The 17,347-nt window shown below is 50.4% G+C and overlaps 1 protein-coding gene across 5 annotated transcripts in view; it reads left to right on the top strand.

The window, feature by feature from the left end:
- The window catches only part of Iqsec3 (IQ motif and Sec7 domain ArfGEF 3), a 96,357-nt gene that overhangs the window by 27,875 nt on the left and 51,135 nt on the right, over nucleotides 1-17,347 (top strand). For 4 of the 5 annotated variants that reach the window (XM_063286403.1, XM_063286401.1, XM_063286402.1 and 1 more), the window contains 2 exon segments: nucleotides 806-889; nucleotides 15,384-15,654. In XM_063286403.1, coding sequence (XP_063142473.1) covers nucleotides 806-889; nucleotides 15,384-15,654 — 355 coding nt within the window. 5 annotated transcript variants of the gene reach the window in all.

Here is a 17,347-nt window from a genome sequence, read left to right as displayed (position 1 = left end):
AAACAGGTACCAGAATCACAGTGTGTTAGCAGGGAGGGAACCATGGCAGCCTGCAATTTATAAAGGGGCCTGGAATTTGAACTCCTGTTAGACCACATGATCAGAGTCCCCGAGGTACAGAACCTAAGCACTGGTATATTTTAAAATCTGGTGGCTCTAATAGGCAGCTAGGGTTGAGAACCACTTCTCCAGTTCAACTTGCTGATCTCAGTAAAAGTACAAGTTGTCTCAATAGAGAAGATAAACGGAGGCCCAAAGAGGAAGGCCGTCCAGAGTTCCCAGTGAGAACCCACTCTCTCACCTCCACCAGGTAGCCTTGCGGACATCTCTCACCATGCAGCACACCCCGAACTTCCAGGAGGAGGCGCTGTGGAAGGCTGTGTGCGTGCTCTGACGCTTTGCGTGCCATGGGCTTTGCAGCAGTTCACAGATATTGAGTCCTAGTGTTTAGACCTTACAGAACTTCTAAGGAACAGAATCGTAGAGCGCTAGAATAAAAGAGGGCTCTGTGAACAGAGAATCTCGTGTGGGAGCCTCCTGCAGAGATACGCACGGCAGTCTAAGAGCGGGAGACCAGGGAGACTGTGCTAAAGGGCCCATGTTTGAATTGGCCCAGGAATGACTGGGAAAACCTGGATGAACAAGAGTGTTGTGCACACTCTTCCAGGGCAGTGTTTGGTTGCAGGGGGTGGCAGGCGCGGGGCTCAGGTAGGGAAAGATGCTGAGGGGGGAAGATGCCCAGGGGTCTTCAGAGCTGGGCTCAGCCTGCCTTACACTCTGACCTTCTCCCTGTCTCTGTCTGCAGGAATGAGACCGTGCTACACCAATTCTGCTGCCCCGCCGCTGACACTGAGCAGAAGCCTGCTTGCTCTGACCTGGCTTCCCAAAGGTGCGAACTGGACCTTCCTCCACTCCCTGCCACCTTCCTTCCTGTCTGAACCCAGCATCCAACACTCGCTGCTTTGGCCTCCTGTTAGTCTTGTGTGGTCTGTTCGCCTTCCTCTGCCTTCCCACTCTCCTATTCCTCTTTCCTTCCTCTGGCCCTATGTGAGCGATCCCCACTCTTCAAGGTCATTATACTCCATTGCTCTATACCCAGCCACGTTGCTTCCGTCTGATCGGCTTGTGTAAATTATGGATTTGGCACACAAGAGAGATGATTTTGACTTTACACACATGGGTATTCCTTGTGACCAGGAGGCTGGACTCAATGGTGCTCAACTCGTGCACTCCGTCTGACCTTCCTGTGGCAGATTCCGCTTTCCTACCAATCTTTCTCCTTCCAAAAAGGGGCCAAGGAGACTGGCTTTAATTGTAAGGATTTCTCAACCCTCACTGGGCTGGCTGACAACCTGGAAAGGAAGGGCGGTGTAGACACGGCCGGGCTTGGTGTCACTGCCCTGTGCTGTCCTCATTCTGTCTAGGCTAATCATGCTCCCTCTTGCCTCAGTCACCTTTGCTTGTGGTCCTGTTGCCAGACTTTCACCACACACACACACTCACACACACACACACACATACACACACCCCTCTGTGCGTCTCTTCCTCCCTGCTTTGTGCTTTTAGCGGCCCTCCTCCTCCTCCTCACCCACATTGCTATCATCTCCGTCCTCTCGGTCTCTGCCAATCTCTCACGTTTCCCTTCCATTCCGTCTCTCCTTCTCCATCCTGGCCAGCTTCACATCACATGTATTCTGGCCCCATCTCGAATCTCCAGATATGGAAATTACATTAATTCTTTAATGTCCCTGGCCCTCAGATTCCTCTTCTGTATAGTGAGTAGAGGGTTGGGTCTGTCTAGAAAGTAGTGTTTACATGCAATGTCACTGATCTCTGAGTAGTCCAGTGAGGCAGAGCAGGCAGGTGATCCTCCCTGCCGTGCGTGGGTGGAAAGGGAGGTTGAGTCACAGACAGTCCAGTCATATGTAGTCAATACCGACACATGGGCTTGAACTTGGGATCTTGAAGTCTCAATATTTACCATTTTCATATTTGAGATTCCATGACTCTATAATTGTGTCCCCTTTTACTCCTTAGAAAACAATGAGGAATATTTTTAAAAAGCACACATATACACCATCCATACACACACACATACACCACACACACACACACACACACACACACACACGCATGCACACACACATACACCAAAAGGCACTGCTACTCGGATGTCCTTAAGAGGAGTAATAGCAAAAACAGGACTCTGAGGTAGATACTAGAGCCCAACAGAGGGACACATAGTCCAGGTTCTTAAATCCAAGGCTTAAGAAGAGGTGGGGGTTCCCTGAAGCTGGCCAGGATGGAGAAGGAGAGATAAAATGGAAGGGTTAGGTGTGCTCCGTTTCATGTGGCTCTCCCAAGTTTGGGGCATAAGACACACACGTCTCACTTGGCCCTTTGAGGAGCTCTGTGCTCCCATCTAGTAGGGACCAGGGATAACACCAAAGTGAAAACTGTTCATCAGAAAGTTAGGAAGAAGAGCAATGGAAGGCACAAGAGGAGAGGAGGGGAGGAAAGAGGAGAGGAGTTCCCAAGCAGTCAATGCCATCTTCGACGAACATTGTGCTGGTACAGCCTAAGCATCAGAGTCCTTTGGGAAGGGTAAGCAGGGATGCTAGGCCTGGGTGGGGCACACTCTTTCCTTGCTTCTCTCCCACGCTCACAGTCTTCTGTGTCCTACTGTATGACTGCCCTGGACCCACTGTATCCAGCAGTATCAGGAAGGAGTGCAGTACCCTGCAAGGGTGAAGGTTTTCAAGGCTTAGAGTGGATGGTAGGAAACCCCTTCTCATACTTCCCAAAGGTTTGCTGTACCTCTACCAGAGGTTCAGGCCATAGGCTTTGAAACTGGAAGTGCTGGAGGAGGGAGGACAAGAGGTGGGAGGCTCTCAGGAGTGTCTCGGGAGGACTGTCAGGCCCCCACATGGACAGAGCAACAGCTCAGTGGCCTGTCTCCAGATTTCAGCTAAAGTCCCGTCTGTCTGGTTTATAGTTTTCTAGTCTGTTTTATCTATTGGCCTGATGTCAGCTTCTTGGATACTGTGGGAGGAACTGCTCAACAACTATGTATCTTTCGGTTTCTGGGAAAACTCCAAACTTAGACAAATTTTCTCCCATTAGAATCCCAACATCTGCTCCTGAGCCTTCCACGGCCCCTTTGTCCCTTTCCTTGGACCAGGCATCCCACCTCCAGAGACAATAGACTAAACTTCCCCAATGCTCATCAAGAAGACTGTGTCAAGGCCAAAGGCCAGATTAAGAGGCTAGCACAGGCATGCTAGAGCCTCTGGCCTACCTGTAAACTCCTTGTCATGGCCAGACCAGTTTCCTACCATCTCTGTCAGTTTCCAGACAGAGGACTTCTGGAGGTAAGCTTTACTGGTCTCAACAGAAGACTTTGAGTGACAAAGATCTTTTATCCAACTCTGGAAGTTCCTCCTCTTTTTCCTCTGCTTTCCAGATGAGGTCAAGGTCAACAAATGTTTGTAGCATCTCAATTCTCTCATTGCAGGGCTGAGTTAGAGACCTACCTGTTTCTTAATCCTTGGCCTCTTCTCTTAGGGGATGCAAGAGTTTACCTATCTGTTCCACTGTGTTATCGTGAGGCCAACGCTGTAGACAGAAAGTCGCAGGGGTCTAGAGGGACCCACACTGACTCCCAAAGAGGCAAAGAAGCCCAGTCATAGGGAAGAAAGGACAGCTTCCCAGGGTCCCCAGCTGGCAGCTGTGTCAGGAATGACTCTCTCTAGACCTGGAACCTGCCAGAGAGTGCTGCTTGTGGAGAGGGAGGAGCTGAAAATGAGGAAATCTGAAAGCTTGTCTGTGAAAGGGAGGCAGGACAGGCACCAGGGAGCCAGGTGCAAAGGAGCCCTCGTGGACTGGCAGAGGGTGCTGAGGCAGGATGAAGAGGCAGCATTGCAGTGGGCACCAATAAGACTGACTCCCACACAGCTCAGGCAAACTGCCTCTGCCTGCTAGCCAAGGAAGTGAACCCTCAAGTGGGAGCTTGGGGAGCTAGAGGAGCCTCACTCCACATCATTGCCTCACATCACATCCCTGTGACCAGGCAGGAAACGGCAGCCATGTGCCAGCTTCTCCCTCTCTTCCCAACACTGGCTGGGGACCTGGTGCTGGCCCCCTCCTTCCCTTCCTCCACTGTGAAACCAGGGCTGTGCTCTGGGAGCTGAATAGGCTTGTAATTGCAGCTACCAGTGACATTCAGTACAATGGATGACCCAAGAGCTGGCCAGCCGCCTCCCAGCAGCTCTCAGAATTGCAGCCCACTTCTCTCCGTGGGTGGTAATAGGACCGAGGTGAGGACAGTTGGCTTCCATTAGAGGAATGGGAGGTGGGTGGCAGGATTGGCATGTGGCAGAGGAAACCCAGCAGGGGGAAGAGGAACTCACAGCTGGGAAGCCTGGGGCCCCAGCATCCAGAGGAGAGCTCTCCCTTAGTGCCTGCTCCATCCCTATTGTCTCACCCCTTTTCCAAGCAGTCATCCAGACCCATGTCTGCGAGAAAGATGTGATGTCCAAGTGCACACAAGGACTCGTGGCAAAAGGACAGTGACCAGTGAAATGTGGCAGAGCCTGATTCAACCCCAAGGCCTAACCTCCCCGGATGCTGACGCTGGGATTATTTCCCCACCTCTAGAGCTCAGGGAAAACCCATCTAGCCATTTCATTTGATCTGAGGTCACATATATTTCCTTTTGAAAGTCTAGTGGATGCAAAAAGAAAAATGGAAATGCTCTCTGATCATACTGCCTTAACTACTGATAATATTTGAGTGGACAGCCTTCTACTATTCTATTTCTTTATGCCTTGGGTTTTATGTTTTCCCACATAGAAGGAGAGGGAGAGAGAGACGGAGAAGGAGAGGAAGAAGGAGAGAGACGGAGAGGGAGGGAGGGAGGGAGGATGGAAGGAAGGAAGGAAGGAAGGAAGGAAGGAAGGAAGGAAGGAAGGAAGGGAGGGAGGGAGGGTAGCCTGCATCCTCCTCTGGTATGCAGCATTATAGTTTTTCCAGGGCCTCCAGGAAAAACCATTCCTGCCTTGGGTAGTGACTCACATGCCTTACCTGGTAACCAGCTGACCAGTGATGCCTACAAACAGGTCCTAGAGATCTGCAGGATGCTGAACCTACTTAGTACCCTCAAGGCGGGATCATTCTGGGAGGCAGAGATCCTGCACTGGCCTGGGGAAAGCCCTAATTCATCCACCTCCAGCCTTCACCCAGCTGGCTGTAATGGGCCTGAAGCAGATCAGTGGACCAGCTTGTGTTTACTAAACAATTACAGTTCTCGCATGCCTGTTCCTGTAGTCACTGAGGCCCAGAGGCTGCCTGAAACCCACCTTACCCACCGATTTAAACCAGCCAAAGAGATCATCCAGGCCACACTGCTGGGGCATCTTCCCATGATAACCTTCAAGATACCTGGGGTAGCTCCCTAACCTGCCAGGCCCCTGGCCCTGGATCCTCAGTGTCCTCACACCACGGAGGATGTATGTCAGAGGAGACCAAAAAAAGGAGACCTCCTTCGGGGATCCTGCAGTGTCCTGCCCTGGTATGGCACGGCTGACCCACTAGTCCTCAGGTGGGAACTTAAACCTCCCCAATATAGAATGCAGGACAGAGAAAAGGGGGATTGAACATGGAAGTCTAGCCGTGCTCCTCACTGGGACTTCTGAGTAGCCTAGAGACAGACAGTGTCCATCTGAGTCGGAGCCATGTCAAGGGGTGAGGAGCACCAGGTCTTGGAGGGGAAGAAATCTGACCCTGAGAAGCTGTGCGGCCTCTCTCTTTTGGTCCCATCAAAAGCCCATTCATAGAGTTCCAGAGCAGAATGAACCACACCCCAGGAGTACCTTGGGGTTCCTACAGCGGTCATCATCAGCGCAGATGGCCCAGTTTTCTGGTGAAGCTGTTTTAATTTTATTTACTGAAACTGTCTAAGGCGAATCCTTGCGATGTTCTTTTCTGGCTCCCGTGAGCACCATCCTCTCCTCGAAGGCCTGAAGATTTTCTAACTCACACCTTCCTGAGCTTTGCCTAATTCCCTTCTGAAAGGCACTTTTACTCGTTACTTATCATTTAACCTATCATCCAGCCATAAAAATAATTTATAATTTCCACAATGTCTAGTTCATGATAGAAAATCACCTCAGTGAGCAAGATTTTATTCGTATATAACTAAAAACATGAGTCCCCTTTCCTCTCCAGGGGTCAAAGGATGCTCCCCAGTGGGTTTTGGTGCCCTCCAGAGGCAAGGGAGTAGCGAAGCGCTTGTCTGTAGAAGACGGATGCAGGGAGACTTCATGACAGTCCAATGTGGAGCAGGTGACAGTGACGACTAGAGTAATTCAAATTCAAGCTCGAATCTAGGCACGGTGCCTACAAACTTAACCTTGGTTAAGTGACTTAATGGGTCTCACCTTCACCAATGTGAGGCAGGGACAAGCAATAGCTCTCACCTTTGCGATGTTTGTGGGGCATTAAATATGATGATGAGTTGGGAAGGTGCCTGACATGTCCTAAGAACTCAGTGGGTGCTAGCTTCTTGAAAGCTTGATGATAGAGTACTTACATAGAACACTTAAGACCTTCACTTCTGCTCTAGCACACTCATGCACACACACACACACACACACACACACACACACACACACACAGATACACTCAAGGGGCTGGGGAGCAAAATTTTGAGAAGTGTTTAAATCAATAGCCAGGGGGACCAGCAGAAGACAACTTAAAGTATTAAGGAATATTTTGGCTCACAGTTTCAAGGGCTACAGTCAATGGTCTTGTGCTTCCATTGTTTCAGGGCCCCTGGGAATACCACGTATTGTGGAAGGAACACGTGATGGTGGAAGTTTCTTACTTCATGGCAGCCAGGAAGGAGTGAGATGGAGGGAGAGGGGTTCACAGGGAGGAAAGAGAACAGAGAAGAAGAGAAAGGGTTGGGGTATCACTATCCCTCTAAAGAGTGCCCTGACGTCTTCCCACCAGACCTCATTCCTAAGTGTCCCTCTGCTTCTTAGTAGTCCCACAAACTAGCAACCAAAACACGGTTTGGGGGAGCACTTCAGGTCTAAATTCCAACAGTAACTGTGCTAGACCCCTCAGAGAGGTCCTTTTTGTTTAGGCATGGAAAATGGTGGGCTCACCAGGAGGGACCCTCATCCAAAGAGGTCTGTTCTCACCTGTGACAAATACAGCAGTGGCTGAAAAGAGCCTGACATTCAAGACAGACTCTGAGTGGACGGTCTTACTTAAGGCAGAAATCATAAAAGGATTGTCTCAGTTGAATGCCACACAACCAGAGCAACAGATTTGGGGGATTTTCTAGACATCGGGCAGGAGATGGAGAGGTTATAGCAGACCTGGGATGCCACTGTGGAGGCCGTGATAATAGAGAGAGACAAGCATTGTATCAGAAAAGTCTACTTGCCAGCGCAGAGCTTGCCTGTCTGCTCCTTGGAGAGGAGAAATGAATTTAATCTCAAGAGTGAAGGGTTTATGGCTCAGTCCTGCCCCCAAGCTGCTGAGCAAGCTGGGCTCTCCGAGGCTTCCTCCCAAAGTCAATGTGCAGCGGAGAGGCTTTGGACAGTGCCCCTCATCTCATACTGTGGCAGGCTGGCATTCCTCTCAACTAGGACTGCGGGAAAGAGTGAAGCCAGTTGGCTATCATACCTTGTTTTCTATTGGAGCAAGGAAAACCAGGCAGGACTCTAGAACAGCCTCGTGGGAGGGAAGCTGAGAGGGGCACCAGGGATGCAGTAAGGAGTCTTGCCTCACAGTTACTGAGACTGTTTGAAGCAACATTCACTCTACTGGTGATGCTGCCATACCCAGTCCTGCAGTGGTTACCTTTCATAATGACCACAGTACCTGATAGAAATGCTTCAGGCTTCCAAAGGTTTCAGTCCATGATGGAGGTCAACTGAACAACTTCACGGCAGTGAGAACTTGTGGTAGGGGTTGTGCAAATTATGGAGGGTGAGGAAGCAGGGAAAGAGGCAGGAAGCAGGGGCTGGGTATAACCTCCAAACCCCTGCTCCTAGTGATTCTCTTCTTCAGCCTGGATCCTGGCTCTCCCAGGATCCAAACCCTCCCACCTTGGTTACTTTGACTGCTCTTCTGACAAAGTACCCTGACAAGAGCAACGCAAGGAAGAAGTTGGGCTCCTAATTTGAGGTTAAGCTCTGCCAAAGCAGGCAAGTCACAGCAGCGGGAAGTTGAGGCGGCAGCCATGTTACAGCCACAGTTGAGGAGCAGAGAAACGCAAGTGTGTGTTCAGTTCACTTCCCCCATTTCATACAGTCTTGATCTCCAGCCCAGAGAGCAGTGAGCGGACCTTCCCACCTCAGTTGCTCTAACAAAATCATTACCAACAGTCCTGCCCAGAAGTCCCGTCTCCCAGGTGACTTTAGATCTCACTACATTGACAAGGGAGATTAACAGACCACCACAGCTCCCAAAACAGTGCCACCGGCCGAGGGCTGAGACCTCAAACCATGAGTCTGGTACCAGGCTACGGTTTTCCCACAAGTCCCTACTCCATGTCTTCCTGTGAGGAAAGACCTTCCTGTGGCATATGATTACACGGAGCCTGTGAACAGTTTCCTTCCTTAGAGCTAGCTCAGGGACAAAGACGAAGAAGCAAAGTGGGTGGCCAGGGCTGGAGCAGGAGGAAAGCACAAGGATGGGACGCTATAGGAGGGAAGACGCAACCCCGCCCTGTCTCACGGATAAGTCACATGCACAAGGTTTGCGCAGTCAGTCTAACAAGCCCTAGGAGGGAGGGTTCCTTGTGGATAGACAATTGAGTCTTCAGCCTCAAAATGCTGGAATGCATCACACACAGTGCACGTGCGGCTGGAAATCCTAAGTGCTGCCTGGACCAGCTGTGGCATTCCATTAGGGTGTGTGTATGTTCAGGGAAAGTTCTGGAGGCTCCTCATACGGCTGAGGGAGGCAAAGGTGTCAGAAGACAGGAGCTTCCTGGAGGACTGGCTAGCAGATGAGGCAAGACAATTCCAGTGGTTCGCCGTGCTCCTCGGCTGTCTAACAGGATTCGAGAAATACGAGCTCCTGAAACTGTGTTGTGTGGTGGCAAAGGGCAGAGAAGGCCCTCAGAACTCAATTTTAATACCAGAACTCCATCATGCTTGTGGGAACCTGACAAGCTTGGCAACATGAAGATTTCACATACAAGGCAGTTAGGTTGGGGTTGGGGTCTAAGAGAGACATTGTCCATAGGAGATGTTGTCTGGACAAGCTGCCTAGAGTGTCCTGGGAGCTGGCAGATGGCTGATGGCTCTTGTTGCATGGATAAAGCAGGAGCTGCCAGATCTCCACCAAGGCCAGCCATCTATGACCACCTCTGTGACCTCGGCATGATAGAGTAAGGGATGGCGCTCAAACACGAAGCTACTCTCACATTAACAGGAAGCCCTGGGGACAAAACAAAACTCAGCAGCCCCTTGTTAGGCAGCCAATAGGCCAAAGCTTCCATGAGGCCAACAGAAAAAGCAAATAACATCTCTACTAGGGCCCTAGGGGGCTGGTGGAACAAGACTATCACCGCAAAGGAGCTGTGTCCCAGGGCTTCCACACCAGACCTAGCTTCCAGATTGGATCAAGGTGGTCAAGGAGCTGTGCACCAGGGAAGCTTATGTTAAATGCTCTCAGGAAGACATGGGAGGCTTCTGCATAGGAATCTGGGGTGGGCTGAGGGTTGTGAGAAAGAGCAGGACAGGAAGAGTATGGCTTCCGGTGGTGCACAAGGCTCAGAAACTGGAAAGGCAGCTTCTCTTTCCTTCCAGATATTGAGATGTCTTGTCTAAAATACTGCCACACAGGAAGAAGCAGAGTCCACTAAGGGAGGGCGGTGCCCCAGTGCCAGAGAGCACAGAAGGAAGAGAGATCAGCCCCACATTGTTCTGCCCACTTTATGTAGGATTTTTCAGCCTTCTCCCCATCTTGGTTCTTGTCTGTCACTAACACTGGCCTTCTCTAATCTCAGCCCTTCCCTGGTCCCATCTGGGGCCTGAAAAGACACTTGGCTCCCTACGCTCATTCCTACCATCTAAAACCACTCCACTGATTCAAAGAAAGGGGAAGAAAGAAATGTGTTTTAGTAAAGGATGAAAAATCTTGAGGGGATGTGAAGTGTGTTGTTAGCTTTTGTCTAGAAAATGCTTTGTTTCTTTGTCCCAGAAGAGCTTTGAGAATGAGTGGCAGAGTCGGGAGTGATGTAGTGTGGGTGTCCAGGCCTTCAGGAGGAGCCTCGACATGAGAGGGGAGTCCTTCAGCTTTCAAAACCCTTCCAGCAAGGTCCCTGGTAATTATTGTTATAGCTACTGCAGTGGTACAAAAATATACACATCTGGCCCTTGCAGAGGCCACCGAGCCCTGGGGTCTGCATGTTTCCTCATCACCTGACCTCAGTGTGCAGCGCTGCGAGGCAAGCTAGCCTCTGCTTGGGAAAGGTGGTCTCCTCTCCAAACAAAGCCCCCATCCCTCTCCTGTTTTCAAGTAACCCCTGTCTCCTCCAGCTCCTGAAACTGCAAAGTAGGATCTACTAGAGACCCCTAAGGAGCCAAAAGGGGACAGTCACAAAAGGGGAGTCAGCTCCCTGAGAGAGCTTTATAGACACGGTTTACCTGTGACCCTTGGCACAGAAACTTCCCCATGACCACTGCCCAGTCCCCATTGTTCCGAATAAGTGTTCTTTCTTGGGTACGTACAGCGCAACATGCTGGATGTGAGGCTGTAGGCATTTCCCAGAGATTTTAGCTAAGGCACTTGGGTCTTGGAAATGATCTATAGGTCTGAGATCAAAAGGCAAAGATAATCCTAGTCATCCAGAAAAGCGGAGAAGCAGCAAGCTGGGCCTCCACTATGAGTTCAGGCAGCACACTGTGACCTCCATGTGTCGACTTTTTACTTGCACTGCAATTAGGCGACCTCCATAGGGACATGAGGGACAGAGCAGAAGCAAAGTCCAAGTAAGTGCAAAACGTCCACCAGTCTTAGACAATGTTATAAGCATTGGGTGGAGGGGGAGTCCCAGTGGGTCTCAACGGACTTTCAATAACTCTGTTTTAGTTGGTGGTGTGGGCCTTCCTGAGGAGGATGACTTGGGGACAGATAGCTCTCTATTGCTGATGTAGTTTGTGGTAAGGATGATAGTACCCATAGCCAAAGAGAATCTCTCACAGCACTCTCAGTAGATGGGCAAGAAACCAATCCTATAGCATATACTGAAGCATACGCCAGTGTTTCTTCCCTTGGGAAAATAGTAAAGATTAAGCAACATATATCTACCCACCTGTCCATTCACCCATCCATTAACATTTATTATACACATCTTATGAGCCATCCCCATGTAATAAGTACCTGCGATTTAAAGGCGGGGGCGCGCGTGGAAGTCTAAAGGAGAATAGAGGTACACTGATAAATAATTAGAATGTCACTACTGAAAGAGAATCAAGTGTCAAAACTTACCCGTCCAAGGTAAGAAGGAGGACGTAGAAGGAGGATCAGCTCTTCCCACAGGCACTAAATGAGTCCCGAAAGAGTTCACAAGGAGAACAGAGTGTGTAGAAAGGTTGTACAGGAAGAGAAGGATCCTGTGAGATGCACGGGGATCTGAGAGGGCTTGGCAGACTTGGCGACAGAGTGGAGGAGTGGAGAGGTCATTCAGAGGGCTATTTGTAATGGACATCTTCCCCCAGAGGGGGAAGGGACTCCAGGCAGAGGATTGCATTTCAAGAAGGTGACTCTGACAGTGGACACAGTGGGCAGAATGGAGAAGTTACAAACCAAGTTCCTTTGGGTTCAGGGAAAGACTTATCTATGCTGACATAGGCCAGGATGGGGCATGCATAGCAGGCATCTAGTGACCCTCAAATCACAGGCTAATTCCCATCTAAGTGACCTTCTTCATATGTGATGTTTAGTTCTGACATGTGGGTCATCTGCTGCTGGTCACGTGTGATGGTCCTCCGAGCAACACACTGTTCCTCAGTCTCCCGAAGACCTTCACTTCCCATATGTAAATTACTGTAGTCTCAAGTAGGGGCGAGCCTTTAGTGGTGCCTGGGCCCTTGTAGACATATGGGCCTAAAGTCACATGGGCAGAATCTAAGCCTCTTCAGAGCCCTTCCTTTCAGTGCCACCCACATTTTACTTTTTGGCCTTTTCAAGTGAGTGCCCAAGACCAAGGAACAGTTCTGCTCACACGCTAGCAATGTCCAGGGCAAGTGCATCGTCCCTGGGGCCAAGGGAGTTGAGATCACCTAGATACCCTCTACACTCTCAGAGGCAAAACTGTAAGGAAGCTATTTTATCTGCAGAATGAGTGAATGACTCCATTAACAGAATTAGTGTTAAGGCTGCCTAGAACCTGACCCATTAAGGAGCTGCAGAGACACAGCCTATGTCCTGGAAGAATCGTTGCTATGGGTTCAAATACAAGGCAATGTGCACCTAAGATCACCATCTCTAGGTTAGAGTAGGCAGTCCTCCATCTGCAATAGTTTAACAAGAATGGCTCCAAAATGAAATCCCAGCATTTCTTCAAATACCCATCTAAATAGGATATATGACCCATTCTGTTGGTGCTTAGACAAAACAAAATAAAACTTATGAGCATGGAGGACTCTTCTGCTCCATGGTCAAGGGTCTGATTCATAGGTTTAAACAATGGACTCTAGACAATACCTCTCCAGGGAAGGTCACATTGTGGTAGGCACCACCAAGGAGTCTGCATGGAGGCAGTAAGCAGAGAGGAGCCAACAATCCCACAAGTGATAACACTCAGAACCAGGACCTTTTTTCTGTGCACAGAATAGGTAAGCATCAAGGAAGCCAGTCTATCTGGGGGGCTGGCAAAGGCCATATGCTACATAGAGAACCTTGTCATTCAGTTTTGTGGACGCTAACAGTAGACCAAAGGTGGGAAGATGCCTTCTAGTTCAAAATACTTCACGCTGTGTAATTCTGGCTCAGAAACAAACCATCCCCTTCTATTTTTTAAGGCCCAAGTGTGAGCTAGGCACTAGGTATATGCCTTATCTGTTTCTAATGGCAAAGCCTTGCAAGGTACTTATCCATTCTGCAGATGAACAGATAAAGTTTCGAAGAAGGTGGCTAATGGACCAAGGTCACATAGACAGGAGCAGAGCAGAATTTTAATTCATGCTTCCTAATAGTGAAGCCATGATCATCTCTCTCCACTATCTAATCTTGACCACATTGCAGAGAGCAGTTCAGGGGGCTCATGGCCACTTCCCATCATGTTGCTTATAGGTGAGCCCAGGGAAGGAAGGCAAAGCCAAGATTTATCCACCAACCTACAGTGTCATGAGCAGAACATGGCTGTCAAAGGACAACAGCTCCATGAAGCCTCTTGACAGGCACATGTCAACAACCAAAGAAAATAAACCTCTGTGTGCCCTGAGCAGTGCCCAGTTCCCAGAGGATCAAGTAGTTGTGGGTGTCCTTGCCAAGCGGCAAGGACAGGCTGGAGAAAAGAAGGGTGAGACTGTGCTTCTGCCTAGCCCTGGAGGCAAGGGGACCTATTTGTGGGTGAGGACCATTTCCAAGCACTTAGGAGGAAGAGGAGATATATGCTATAGCAAGAGGAGTTGAAGTGGGATGGCAAAAAGAACTTCCTGGTGACTATAGGTGAGAAAACATGAGAGATGTCTAGGGTGCCACACCCCACCATGGGGCTTGTCCAGTGACCACACAGGAAGTGGTGGACTGGAGTGCTCTGTTGTGAAGTGATGCTCCTTGTGGCTGAGGCACGCCCATGAGTTCTTCTTCATCTGTGGCGAGTAAGAAGGGCTGGGACAGCTGGTAGAGATGGGGATGAGAGGGTTGTTCATCCCAACTCTGGGGGTTAGGACATTCTCTGTTCCCTAAGGTCAGGGAAAGCATGGGAAAGGGCCTTCTAGCAATTTAGAGCACCTTTGAGGGAGGGAGCAGTCTTGGAAGAACTAACTCCCGAGGTTTCCCAGCTCTCCAGTGCCAGCACCACCTCCCTCACTGACCGCCTGCTCCTCCTCCATCACAGTTGAATAGGCGTCACTGTATGACCCTAAGGTCTCCTCCAAACCTGACCTTCTATTGCTGTCTGCTGTAGACATTCTCCAGACCCTCGGTTTGTTTCATGTCATACATCAGTAACTGTGTGCATTTATCATCCGCTCAGCTCTCAGCGGGGAAATAAGAATCAAATAGGTCCAGGTCTGGCCTCTAAGAAGGGACCGTGTAGAAAGAAGAGTTCGCTCGGCATGGAGCCCGTGCTAACTCTCTTATACATTAGACCCCCGTGATCCTCACTGTAACTCGCTGAGGTCAGAACTGACCTTATGTCCATAGACTCCTGTGTTCCTTACTGTAACTCACTAAAGTCAGTATTAACCCTGGTTACGCAGATAAGGAACCCCAGCCTCAGAGGCAAAGCAACGTGACCAGTGCCACACAGTCAGGGACTGGAGCTGCCTGTTAACTACACCGCTGTTCTCTACTGTGCAGTATCCGACGACTCTCTGAGGACAGCGCTCGGTGTTCTAAAACAGAGCAGGATGGCTATGGTCATCCTGAGGGGCCTCTTAGAGAAGGGCTTAGCTCTGAAGTAGGGCACAGCTTGGAGGCTAGTGGAGAAAGAAGCAGCCCGAATAACTAACTCTGTATCTTCTTAGGGTAGGCAAGAGGAAGGCAGTCATAGCTCACCCAGCTGAGGGTTCCATGGGAGGAAAGAGCCAGCAAAGAATAGAGGCCTCTCTAAGCCCAGCAGAGCAAACTGCTTCCTCTCTATAGGCCCAGCCCCAAGTCTGGCCTCTAATATCACTCCCTAAAAGCCGCCTAAAGATATAGCAAGTCCCCAGTAAACCTTCCAAGTGATGGCCATGAAGCCAGTCCAGTGACTACCGCAGTGGTTAGCGCTGTGTTCACAAGCCAGGCCGTTTGAAGATGTGCAGTAACTACACCTTTCCACTTCCCATGAAGCCTGCACAGTTAACATGGCCGTTTCCAGACTTCGAACAGGTGCTGGGTCATTAAGTTACCTGCCAGGGTAGCCGAGATGCTAAGACGAGGATCCCAGATGTGGGCCCCGTCACTCTTCACCATTCTGCTCCTGTTCTGACTCCTAGCCGCAGGTGCTCTCTCTACCAGGAGAACCCTCCCAAGCTCAGGTTTACCCCTGCCTGCGGCTCTTTCCAGCCATTGGAGCCCTTCCCTAGAGGAGCGGCAGCAGATATCCCATTAGCCCCTCCCATTGGAACGGACTAGCACCAGGCAGGTCAGGCCACATGCACCATCCCCCTCTCCCCCAACCGAGCACCGTTGCCTTCTGTTCACAGTGATGGCTCCTGTGCCCAGGCCGGTGGGGGCATGGAGGACTCCGTGGTGGCAGCGGTGGCAGCCGGCAGACCCAGTGCCCATGCCCCGAAGGCTCAAGCCCCGGAGCTACAGCAGGAGGAGGAGCGGCCAGGGGCGGTGGGCTCCCCACGGGCTGGCCCCCTCCGCGCGGCCTCCCCTGGCCAGCAGCAGCCTGCCCTGGCGACGGCGCTCTGCTCCCACACTCCTGCTGCCTCTGAGTACGAACTCTCCCTTGACCTAAAGAATAAACAGGTACCCAGGGCCTCCCAGGGGGGTGGGGAGGGTGGTTGAAGGGCCCTGTCTTTTGGGGACTGTCCAGGGTGCCAGGGACCCGCAGGTACACTTGCTATGTTTCTCCCCAGCTGAGCTACCTAACTGCCCTTCCCTAGAGACCAGTTCCTCAGGAGGCCATGCTTAGCTCCCATCCTGTCCTTTATGGGGCAAGGTTCACATCCTGCACCACAAAGCTCGTAGCTAGTATATCCAGGGTCTCTGCCCCTTACAAGATGCAAGCCTCTATGCAAGCCTCTAAACACGTGGCTGTCATCAGAAGCTTTACCCAGAAGACATAGCTTTAGTTCCAGGCCTTCCAGGGGAAAACCCAATTCTAAGGCATACACTAGCCAAAGAAGGTGCAAAGTCCGTGGCTGCGTATAGGTTGACAGGATTTCTGAGGCCGATCCAGTTGCAGGCATTCAGAACCTCCCTCCTGGGAGAGGGACACAGGCTTGGAGGGCCATGCAACTGTTGGAGTCTATCGGGAAACAGATTTGAACTTGGAGCGGTAGATCCGGGATCCAGTCCTCATGGTTCCTTCAGGGATGCCCTGGAACCACTCTGGCTGTTGCTTTTCTCACCAGCGAGATTGGGAACTAGGCCGTCAGTTACTGCCAATGGCCCGGCTAGCTTGTAATGTGTGTCGGCCCTGAAGAACACAGTGTTGGCCAGAGAACAAGGCAAATCTTTGTAAGCCAGGAAGACTGAGTAAAGCCAAACTATCTTCATTCCTATGGGGGGACGTTGATGCAAGCTATCATCCTGGGTTGGGACCAGCAGTGGGCAATGAGCCTGACTTTTACTAAAGCATTTTGGCAAAATCCCTCTTGTTATCTATGTGACAAGACAGGATTGTATGGATTAGATGACAACAGACAGGTGGGTTTTTCAAAAGTAGAAACTTGTGAAACAGAAACAAAACCCCAAATCTTGAGCATTTTCCATCGGGTCAGCATCCAGGGAATGTGACCACTGTCCCTGGTTCTGCCTGGTCCCCCATTTTGAGAAGGTGCTGGATAAAAATATGAAAGTTATAGTTATCAAGCATTCCAACAAGGCAAGGCTGAAGAACAGTGGAAAGAGCATTAATAACTAAACCCAGGATTTGTTTCCTTATTTAATGGAGGGAAAGATGCTTCAAATAAAAATAAGTCAGAGAAAGTAGGAAGAATTGTAAAATTCTGCTTGTAGTCTTGCAATGCGTCTCCAAAGCGTCGCTCTTCTGTGTGCGAGGTGAGAGCAGGCTCCTTGGAGCAGGAGCACAGGGCTTTGGTTGAGTGTGGGCTCACAGACTTCCGCTGTCAGTGAGGTTGAGGCACACAACACTGACGGCGCCCTCTGAGGAACTTAGGCCCTTAGGGCTGCAGGACAGTGGGTTGGCCAGCCAGCAGCCCTAGACTCCATCCTTCTTTGGTTCCTCTGCTTTCTGGATGCAAAATGAGAACTCTGAAAGTCCTGGAGAAGGACAACAGACTAGGTTATGGTCACACGAGGAAACCATAGACTGGAAGACAAGGTCGGAGTATGGAAGGGCTGAGGTATGGAAAAGCAAGGAGATGATGTGCTTTTCTATCCTTCCAGGAGCATACAGTGGTGCTCATGTATGAACAGTGAGGGTGGAGAGCATTTTAGCCTAAGGATTAGATACAAATGCCTGGGCTGTGAGGTC

The sequence above is a fragment of the Rattus norvegicus genome, chromosome 4, assembly GCF_036323735.1.
Source record: "Rattus norvegicus strain BN/NHsdMcwi chromosome 4, GRCr8, whole genome shotgun sequence".
Lineage (NCBI taxonomy): Eukaryota > Metazoa > Chordata > Mammalia > Rodentia > Muridae > Rattus > Rattus norvegicus.
This window is presented reverse-complemented; position numbering and strand designations above follow the sequence as displayed.